Source organism: Megachile rotundata, chromosome 5, assembly GCF_050947335.1.
Source record: "Megachile rotundata isolate GNS110a chromosome 5, iyMegRotu1, whole genome shotgun sequence".
Taxonomy (NCBI): domain Eukaryota; kingdom Metazoa; phylum Arthropoda; class Insecta; order Hymenoptera; family Megachilidae; genus Megachile; species Megachile rotundata.
In genome coordinates, this window is record NC_134987.1 from 5,591,083 (window position 1) to 5,602,728 (window position 11,646).

The 11,646-nt window shown below is 29.3% G+C and overlaps 1 protein-coding gene across 7 annotated transcripts in view; it reads left to right on the forward strand.

Annotated features, from left to right (window-relative positions):
• Positions 1-11,646, forward strand: part of Bsg25D (blastoderm-specific gene 25D) — an 11,928-nt gene continuing 282 nt past the window's right edge. Inside the window, exons 1-14 of one of the 7 annotated variants that reach the window (XR_013038243.1) lie at positions 2-232; positions 859-1,255; positions 1,338-1,468; positions 1,555-1,760; positions 2,027-2,263; positions 2,343-2,763; positions 2,842-3,002; positions 3,093-3,154; positions 3,238-3,299; positions 3,383-4,267; positions 4,399-5,113; positions 5,280-5,380; positions 5,480-5,653; positions 9,452-9,852. Coding sequence is in view for 6 of the 7 variants with exons in the window: in XM_012291667.2 (XP_012147057.1) it covers positions 892-1,255; positions 1,338-1,468; positions 1,555-1,760; positions 2,027-2,263; positions 2,343-2,763; positions 2,842-3,002; positions 3,093-3,154; positions 3,238-3,299; positions 3,383-4,267; positions 4,399-5,113; positions 5,280-5,380; positions 5,480-5,617 (3,483 nt within the window). In the remaining variant the exon portion in view is untranslated. Of the gene's footprint in view, positions 286-858; positions 1,256-1,337; positions 1,469-1,554; positions 1,761-2,026; positions 2,264-2,342; positions 2,764-2,841; positions 3,003-3,092; positions 3,155-3,237; positions 3,300-3,382; positions 4,268-4,398; positions 5,114-5,279; positions 5,381-5,479; positions 7,279-9,451; positions 11,358-11,646 lie in introns of those variants that run through there. The other 6 variants (XM_012291668.2, XM_003705978.3, XM_076531959.1 and 3 more) reach the window with 6 other exon arrangements.

The following is an 11,646-nucleotide window of genomic DNA, read 5'->3' on the forward strand; positions in this document are numbered from 1 at the left end:
TGATATGAATAGATTTAAAAATTCCTAAGGAACTGTCAAATCAAATTTAACTGTCAGAAGTACAGTTTCACAAATGTGTTTTGATATAGTATAACTGTTTTTCTATCGATGTAATCGCTTTAATCTTACATATACACGATGTGTATCTAGTACACATACATGTGTGTGTAAATATATAGAGTTAAATACAGACGTGTACGTATACACTGTGAAACGAACTTATAACTTAATGGTAGGTTATAATCATTTTACAATTTGAATATCTGGTTTAGTAGGAGACACTTGGTAACAACTTTTTATTACTTTAGAAAAACTATTTTCGTACTATTAACTACAATAAATTGTTTTAGTTTCTTAGTTAATATTTTTTTTATAAAAGTATAACATATTTGTTACGCAATCTAAAAATAATGAAAATTTAATATAATAATTTTCATATTAAACGATAGTTTATGCGTTATACTAATAAATAATACGTATATATTTACTTGTACTGTTATTGCAAATTACTAACCTGTGAATATATTTTTTAGGTTAGCATATGACGATACGTATTTAATAAATACGTATTAATCGTTCAAAATTTTGTTATTTGATTATGCTAATAGACTTTAATAACTATCATAATCAGTATTTCTTTAAATAATATCTATTGTACTGATGATAACAAATAAAGATATACATTTAAAAGTACTTCTGTTCACTTTCTTAGTTTCATTGAAAATATAAATTAGTTTTGATATGTTATATTTGTATATACATAATATTATATATATTCATAGTATAATATTTATATGTCATGTAAAGATTATTTCACTTTTATATTGACCATAATGTATTATATATTTGTATTTGTAGATTTATTACATTTTGAAACAATGAAAGGATGCCATGGATGAACACAACAATGATCCATATGAGCAACAGCTTTACGCTGTGTTTCAAAGTTGTTTAACAAAAGGAGAAACTGAACTACAAGAAGATAACTGGCTTAATTTATGCCATAAATTACATCTTACTGAGCAAAGTGATGAATTAAAATCATGCATCCAACAGCAAAAAAAAGAAAAGCAATCTATATCATTCCAAGAATTTAGAACTGCTTTGTTAATGTTATTAGGCAAAACTCAAGAAAAAGATGCTGTAACAGAATTGCAATGTGACTTAAGTTCACATGCTATAGATAATAAAAGAAGTAGTTTATTGCTACCTAGTAACTTTAAATCTAATGTAGATTTTTTAAATATAAAAGCAGGTAATTATTATACTATAACGAACTCCAAAAAGTCTTTTAATATAAAATAACAATGAAAAGTACTTATACCAATAATTTTCAGGTGTAACTGTAGATGAAAATAGATTAAAATGTTTATGGGAAAAAGTAAACATCTGTTTAAAAGAAAATGTAGATTCTGCTACAATATATTTTATATCTAATTGTTTAGGAATCCCAGCTCTTCCAAAACAGGTAATGTATTATTTTATAGTGTATATTTTTATTATATTTATTTATATTTGAAAGTTAGTTGCTTTATATATAATATTTTTTTACAGATTATACAGTGCATTTTTGAAAGGCTTGATCAGAATTGTGATGGGCTAATCAGTTTGGAAGAATTTTTTGTTATATTTCAAAGTAGAACACCCATAGAAGATCAGTTAACATTAGAATCCACCAAGAATAATGAATCCACAAAGGAATTAACCAAATTGAACATTAGAAAACGTAACTTCGATGTACATACATCTCGTAAAACTAGGTATTACCATTATAATTATTACATTTATAGTAGTGTTGCACAGGTGATCATGATTTTGCCTCTATCAAGTTTAACATTTAGAACTACATTTGTAGAATAGAGTTTGTGAAATGTGGTGTTACATATCTAAAGTGAACATATTTTTTTACTTCTGAACTGTAGACATTTTTTGCAACACTACTGTATTAAAAAATTGAGAATATATTTTGCTTTAAGCATTTGATGTATATTATGAGTGTCGTACTTTTTTGTTTATCGAATAACAGCTTTACAAGGAATAGTACTTTTCTGGATACGTGGAAACTTTCTAATATTGCAAATACGTCCTTGTTAACGGATGGAGGTCTTAAAACATCTGAAATTTCTTTAGCTGATTTGACAGCTACTCTGTGCGATGAATTGAAAAACTTCAATGAATCGTTAGATCATTCTACAATTCGCTCTCATATAATGTTATTACGAGATGTTCTTATACTATATCAAGAAGAACTCCATAATCTAAAGTATGTTACGCATGGTATAGGTAAATAATTCAAGTGGGAAAGATTTAATTAACTAATAAAAATATTGTTATATTTTTAGCCTCGAAATAGAAAATATTAGTGGTGAAAAGGAAAAGTTACGTACTGATATTATAGAAGCTAATGAGCGAGCAAATACTCTTGCTCAAGAAATTGATGAACAACATGCCCGTCAAGAAGAAATTGTACAAAATTTGCGAAAACAAATTGAGCAGCGGCACACTGAAACTCTCCAGGAACTTTCCAATCAACTTAGTTCTGAACGGGAGTTGAATGCTAGTGCTTTGAAATCGAAAGATGAACAAATACAAATGCTCCAGAAAGAAAATCATGACATAAGAAATAAGTTTGTAAATGGATTACAGGAGAATCAAGTTTTAGAAACTGAAAATGAAAATCTTCGTGATCAAATTGGAAAACTGAAACAATCAAATAACGAACTACTAACTCAGATAAAAATGTGGGCGGCAGAGCATGACGAGGTATTTCAATAATTTGTTTGGAAATAAAATATGAACATAATTCCTATATTTATAATAATGATTAACATTCGATTTTAGTCGCAAAACGTAGAAGTTAAACATCAACAAGAAGTTATATATTTAGTTGATCGTATTAAGCAGTTGCAAACAGAAGCTGTTCTTTTACGAGATCAAAATGATGAACTTACAGCAGAATTAGAAAGTCTAAAACTGTATGATAATCACACTAAAGATATAAGGTAATACAAGATATAAGATAATTACATAGTTTATAACATGTCATTATAATAAGAAAAAATTCATATTAATTTTATATTGTGACATTGTAGACAGGACAATTCACTTGGCAGTCAAACAGCAAAAAACGTACAGACGGATCAAACTGAAAATAGTAAGAACAGTTAAGAATAATTAAGTTTTTTTTTAATTTATACTCTCTTTATACAGAAATTAATACTCCAAATTTTTGCCTAGGTAAAGAAGCATTCACAGTAGATGAAGATGAGTTAGATGTATTTTTAAAACATTCCACCTCCGTAAGTAGAATTCAGTAATTTATAATATTTGGTTTAAAAATACAAAATAAACACTTGATATGCATTTTGTGCTGTTTATACAGATATCTTGTAATTCCAATGAAGGCGATAATATACAAAATTGTAAAAGGGTAGACTTGAAAAACTTTAAAGACATTGTTATAAAACAGTTAAAAAATGTTTTATTAAGTAACAACAAGTGCACTTTAGAGAACTGCTCACTTAGAAATGAAATATCTGAAATAGTTACAAGACTACAACCGAACGTAAGTTCCCCAGACAGTAAGGAAGTGGATTTTGTAAAAAGTATTGCATCAGAAATGGAAACCGAATGTGAAGAACGAACAACTGAATCGTTACGGGATTTCGTTGTTCCTAAACATAAAAACTCAATTCCTACCAAACGAGCAATAATATCCAACAATAATGATAATAATTACGATATTGATAATCTTAATAATCGGGATATAAAAGGTTCATCACAAAATAAAGTTTCAAGTCTCAGAGATTATCCTCCGCGGAAAGAAGAATGCATAAATGTGGATCATTCAAAGTCTAGTAAAGAAAAAGATATTCAGTGTACCAAAATATCAAATGAAAGTGGTGGAAAAATTAATTCAAGTTTAACAAGAAATGAATCATCTGAAGATGTTGCCTTTTTAAAATTGAAATTGCAAGAACTGGAAGCAGCACATGCAGCTGAAAAGAAGCAATTAACTGATCAGTGTGTAGAATTAGAACGAAGTCTTGAATTACTGAAAATAGAATATGAAGAATGTGAAGACTACTGGACGGTTAAATTAGAAGAAGAAAGGCAATTGTTTGAACAAGAACAAAAAATTAGTGATGAAAAGTTTTCAGAACTTATAGCTAAAATGGCAGAATATGAAGAATTAATTAGTCCAGTAGATAAAGTGAAAAGTGGACGTTTGTCTCCAATTGAGGAAAAGTTTAATTTAGAGCAGCAAGTAAGATACATTCTTGTATTTCATGTATTATTTATATGTATGTTTACGTTTTTATAAATAATTATCTTTCAATATAATATTAAATTATTTAGATTCATTAATTTATAATATATATTATTTTGCTTGTGCAGTATTTAGATCTCGAAGAAGAATTTGAAAAATGGAAAAGCCAGATGGAAGAAGAAGTTTCTCAAAAAGATAAAGAAATTCAAAGTCTACATGAAAAAGTAAAGTCTCTTGAACGACCGATAATGGTTGATATATCTGTACAAGTTACAAATGAATTTACGTTTTCATCTTTATTGCCACGATCGAATTACGTTCCTAGTGATTCATTTAATATTCGACCGTATAATGAATCATCTTCAAAATTATCTCAATGTACTGATAATATTCATAAGTTGCCTGAAGAATTTAAATGTAATAGGATTCTAGAATCTTCAAATTTATCAAATGACTTTAACCCGCGATTAACGAAAGAAGATATGGATGTTAGCAATTGTGATCCATGTAAAATGCATACACAATATTCTGTGAAAAGCATAAATACTCCATACAAAATTGAAAAGCCTGAATCGCAGTGGAAGTTAACAGATGTTGACGGAAAATTGGTAAAGGAAGAAAATATTTCTGACACGGAATATGATATAATGCAAAATACATTGAAATTACAAAATGTAAAAGTTCCAAACTGTCAGTGCATGAAAAATGATACACAAATGTGTTGTGTAAATGTAAATATATTGCGCAATTTAAGCATGAAGCTTCAAGCAGAAGTACGTAAGAAACATCAGCTTCAAGAAGGTTTAAAACAACAACAATATCATACTGAACATGTACTACAATGTAAGCATTTTAATTTTTTACACAAATTGTTATACGTATTAATTACATATATTCAATGTTTATCTTTCACTTAATGGAATTTATTACTCTGAAAGTGTGTGTACTAATTAAAATTTGCATTATGACATTAACTAACTAAGTCTCATAAATAATGATATTATTTCAGATATGATGTCTCAACATCAAGTAGAAGTATCAGAGTTACAATGTCTTCTTCGTAGTACCCAAGAAAGGCTTCAATTAGAATTTCAAACAAATGCAGAACAGGTATGTAGTTTTGAATTTTCATAAAATAAAATTTAAAAAATTTTATTGATACATTAAGTTATATAATTCAAATATAATATCTACTGTTATTTTTTCCAGGCTGAATTATTAGCACGGACTGATATATTAGTTAAAGATTTATATATAGAAAATGCATGTTTAGCAGCTAATTTGAAACGTTTACAGCAGCATTATCAACTGCTGACAGGATTGAATACTGAATCTACTTCAATATGATATTGCAATCAAGACAGCTTTATGAATAATACTATGGTAATGTTACTACTAATATTTTAGTACTAGTATTTCAAAGGTAGATATTATTCCATCTAAACTATTACTTCTTTTCAATTCCAGTAGAGTCGAAAAACAGTTAATAAACAAAATAAGTATTTTGTATTATTAACGTACAGTTGTAGACATGCACATATATTTTTAATTTAATATTTCCACATCCGTGTTTGAACATAATGAACATCAAAAAAAATTGAACAAATATTTTTTTTTTAGTTTTGCTTTGCACGTATATATAACAGTTATTTAATTACAATGAAGTGAAATTTAACATAATTTATGATAAAGTTATGCAAATAATGTGTGAAACAGGGGATATTGTATGTTGTTCTCTATTTTGAATATAATATATAGAGAAAAGAATAATGACATTATGATCAATCCTGAGAATTGAAATAATTTGAAATTACGTTTGCGTTTAATGCAAACACGACTAGGTTTAAATTTTTCTAAATTGAATTTAAAAGATTAGTCTGTTTAATACTGAATAATTGTGATTAATTTTATAAGTTATGGTTATACATGAATGATCCCAACGAATTTGAAATTGTATCGTTAGATGCATAATTTATAAAAGGCTAGAGAAAACGAGCAGTTTAATAATTGTGGTGGAAAAATACCCAAGCTAATTAGTACAAAAATTATATTATTATTCTTTACATGTTACTTTTTAAGTTCTTACATGTAAACAAATATTTCACAAGGGTTTACTTAGATTGTTTAGTATATACCAAAGAGAAAACTCCAATTGAAATTTTATAAAAAATCTTAAAACAGGAAAGGAAATAAAAATGAACTTTTGTTTTGTTACGAGATTAAATATACTAGAACCTTTTCTATAAATTTTATTTTGTGAAACTCATTAGCGGCGACTATAAAAGCCAATTTGCAATTGTTGATTTTGGAGTTGAAATGTCTTTAATATTTAGATGATTCCCTAATTTAGTGCTATAAAATTCATAGCTCTATTGTGTGTCATAAAAATCGGAGATATTAGAAATTTTTAGTTCACATTACATTGCTTAGTAATTACACGACGGCACACATAATATTTACCACGCATTAAATACCGAACCAAATACGATTAAGGGTATTGTATAATACACGATAAAATTTAGTTATATTTAACGATTGTTCATAATAATACATACTATATATGTATATATATAATGTGAACTTACCTACTTTGTATAATAATTATTGTAATTCAGAACTGTCAGATTTCAATTGTATCGCTGCCATATAAAGTATTTTGTACATGATATTTGTATAAATATTTGTACATTAATATATTGCAGCAATTTATGTTTTTCCTCATTTGCCTTAATGAACTTCTTAATGTATCCTCTTTAACTATATCTTTATATATAGAAGCTTCCTTTATTATCACTATTAAGTCATCTTGTTCTTCAATATCTTATGGGTTGTCACAATGGAATTGTTAAACGGCAATAATATACAATTTTATGCAATAATTAAGAATGTAAGAACTTGGTATAATTCATTCTGTTATTACAAAAAATTGTGTTTCCTACTGTAATTACTTGTATGTTAATATGTACAAAAAATATACTGACAAAAATATAACAAGGGAATAACTTAAATGTCAAATGTGTATTTTATTTTCTTTCTTTGTTACTAACAAATAATTCTAAATAATCTCTAGAAATATACAAATATTAAATCATCAAATTTCCAAATTATAAAGATTAATATTTTTTAATTTAGAAATTAAAAATCATAGAAATGTCATATTTTAAAATTTTTTAAATTCAGTAATGTTGAATTTTAGAAATGTAAAAATTTCAATTTTCATATTCATAAATTTTTAATTTGGAGATTTGATAATTTCAAAATTTAAAAATATAGGAATTTGAGACTTTCAAATTAAGAAATTTATTATTCGTCAGTACTCAGATGCACGTCACGCGCATGCCGCATACTGCACCCATAGTTCAATGTATAAATTATAATGTCAAAGAAATAAAAGAAAATAATGTAAAAAGTTGTGCTTGCCGATACATACATAATTTTATAAATCGGTGTAAATTATAAATGATGTATAAAATTATGTCGAATAATATACATACCTGTTCATTGGTGTCCGTATAGAAACGAATGAACCGCGAATACGTGAACACGAAAGATATCATTTATTTATAATTTATGAGGACAAACAAGTAAATTTACATAGGAAGGACACTTTCAGTAAAACACATTTGCTAAATCGTTATCATGCTCAACATAAAAAAGGAAACTAATCGAAATCTAATCACCAGCCTTGCTGATATAGTCTTTCACCAAATGGCGTTACATTTAGTACGCCATAAAACAATCTAATTAGAATTATGAAATGTTTCGAAGCAAAAAGCATGATAATTATACGCATTTTTTTGTTGTTGCTAATGACACTAACACTAATCTTTTGTCGCTTCGTAGCGAAAAATAAAGGACTTGATGTGATCTTCGAATGGACACTAAACATTCCTACCTCTTTATCTCTGTTTTTCTCTCGCTCTTTCGCTCGTTCGTTCGCTCTTTCTCTCTCTCTCGCTCTCTCTTATGTTCATTTTATTTAGTTGATCGCTTTTCTTTGTCACTTTCAATTCCTCTATACGTAATCTATAATAGCGTCATAGTAAACTAGTAAGGTACAAACAGGAGTTTTATACACGGTTTCACGAGAGAGTACATTAAGCTCAGGTCTTATTTCTACTTTTACGAAAACGTGGTCCTGTGTGTGTCCAATTTTGCGCGGCAATATTTCGATTCGAAACTCTTCGAATGACGCGTTCGTTGCAGACGACGCGGATCGCGTTCGATTAATATTACCAATATTAATACTAATAGTGCTATTAATATTAATATTATTTTTACTTGATTTAGTTACTTGACGAACGTCCACGGTCAAGTTTGCAGCGAACGTAATTATTCTCTTCGTCATATTGTTAGAAAGACAACATGGAAATCGGCGCATAGGTTATGGATGCAATTTTAGACACGCACGTAAGACAAACTTTTTGAAGTTTGTTCAAAGATACTGATGCGAAAGAAAGGCGCAAAGTAAAAACTCGAAATAGAATATTTTATCTGTATACAGGTCATCCCAGCAATGGTGATACAATCGGGTACGTGTTTCTCATGAAAAATATGTAAGTCGAAAGTACAGAATAAAACTCTCGCACATGGCGTCACGTTTTCAAGAAAAATGATTTTGAAATTTCGTCAGATATATATGTTTTAACTGTATACTCCGTTTCTAATCACGAATTTATTTCTTTTTATGGAATTTTTATTAAATAAACGGAGATGTCTAGTTTGGCAAATCGATTACCCACAGTGTCCGCTAATTTTAAAATTGTTTTTCTCGAAAATGAAGCATCATACGAAAATATTTTATTCTATACTTTCGAATTATTTTTTCGCGAAGAATCACTTTTTGCGTATTTGTACTACCATTATTAGGGCATTCTGTGAACTTTGATGATAGAAGTCGGCCGGACAGCTGCAACTTGTTCATCTAGTGTAACGACGATACGAAAATCTGTTCGTCTCAGGCATACCATATACACGTGTATATATGTATATATATGTTGTATATACGTGTTTTTTATGTGTGTTTACGTTGTCCATTCGATTCATTTTGCGAGAATGGTCGACGTTCTTTTGCTTTGGGAATTTAACTTAAACTAATATCGGTATATAATCCGTGACATCGAAATTAATATTTTATTTATTGAGCAAGGGTCTAAAACATTCTTTCTTCTCTTCAACTAGCGAAACTAAGGCTATGACATCCATATAAACGTTTATCGATGCACTGCTTCGAAGATTCACTAGGAAAGCAACCTTCCAGTAGGTGTCCAATTACGGATACCTTTATCAAAAAAACTATAAAATATCAACAAAACAAAAGGAAAAATAAACAATTATATTGTTAAAACTAATCAAAAGACGGCTGTGAAAAATAAATACTGATAAATATTCATACTATCTGCCCAAATCAATCAACGTAACAAAGTGATCAATGCCCAAATCCTTAAAACGAGGTTAGAAAAGCTTTTCATGAAAAGTGACTTCGTCAAAACTTTACTAAATACGAGTTTACGATAAACGTCGGTATGTGCTTAAAAAAAAATATTTCAGCGACGTTCATCGATAACAACATCACAAAAAAGGTATTTAAATATTAAAATTGCATTATGTACTAAACATTGCAATGTTGCAAATCGTCATCGTTCAAAAGGTTTCGTTTAAAAACAAACTTTATTCGTCAAATAAACGTAATAAGGGTGTGCGAAAGCCCGAACTTGGAGATGTGGCAGAAGTTCGGTTCAAATCGGACGACATCAGGAAAAATCTCGAAATTCGATTTGACCTTTCGACATATGTGTGTAGTTTGACTTCGGATTTTCTTGACAAAAATCGTTTGGTTCATGGTTTTCAAACTTTTTAATTCTTAAATTTAGAGATTTAGATAAATCCAAATTCTAAAATTCAAAAATTTAAAGGTTTCAGATATTTTTAATCCAGAAAACTAAATTTTTCAACTTGAAAATTTGTAAATTCTTAAATTTGAAAATTTGGACTGACCCGATCTTGCACGACCTTGTTCGATGTCGCCCGAAGTATCCGTCTTCTCTGAATCTTGAAAGTTCAACATCTCGCACGTACCCATAAAAACATACACAGTAAAAGAAAAAAAGGAAGAATCGAAGAAGGTAAGAGGAAAGTTTGAAACAACGGATGTTTCCGATTAGCATTATCTGCGAAGCGTTCGCCTTCGAAGCAGATGCATTATTACAATTACATAGTTTCAATGACTGGGTTGTTCTATCTAATCGTAGTTACGCCTTACAGCTCTTATAGCCTAATATCATAATTTACCCGCGTTTACGGGTACGGTAGGTACAGTATTATTGACAATCATTAAGACGGATCCTACTATTAAGTATAATTAGGTACATTTTGTGCAAGGTAATCGTTGTGTGACAGAATATAGGACAAGTGGCTACGCACTCAAACGACTGAAGCGTCTTTGTAAAATGATGCCGTACCTCTCCCATGTGTGCACATACGCCTTGCCTCGTTCTCTTTATATCTTCTCTTCTTTTCTTTCTTTTTTTTGTTCTTTTCGATATAATTTGTGTTTAACCACCCTCGAAAGACAAACGAAACAAGAGGATCCGACTCGTCCGGTGTATAAAGTATATAAAGGTTTCTACCACAGCCCATTTAACGATATATCATTCATATATATATAATATATATATTATTGTTATATTATCATATACGTATCATATCGTCGATACAATTCGTAGTGTACATTGAAACGTAACATATATATATCTATATATATATTTATATATAAAAACACTAAGAACGACAGTTAATTTTTCTCTTTTTATCCCCCTCCCTTTCGTGTCCAAATTTTTGTATCTCCCTTCTCTATTTATTCCTGTGTTTTTTACTTTTTTCTTTTTTCGTTCGTTCGTAATTTTTTTCGTCATTTCCGTCCTAACGATTCTCGTTCCCGACATCCTTTCGCGCGTCTATTATTTTATTTAACCGGAAACTGCACGATCGACGCGTATCGCGACAACGATTTAATGCCAAAGATTTCCGTCTAATCACGAACGTGAACATGGCGAATAAGAAAACGTCGTCAGAGCTCCGAAAAAGTTCTCTGCGGTTGTTTGGATTGTCGATTCAGTTTCATTCGAGAATGAAGGGTGCGGTATTGTTTTCGGGTGTCAGAGCGTTGTAAAATCACAGCCTAAAAGCATCGAAGAAGGTTGAACAAACGGGCAACGATACGATTTGCTAATTGTTTTTCCTTTCTTTCTTTTGTCGTTAAACACTTTCTTCGTTTCGACACGCGCAAAGGAATTATACGAGAGAAACAACGACAATTAAATTGTGTCCTTCGCAGCGAAAAGCTTTTTTTTTTATCATTTTTCATTTTTTTTCTT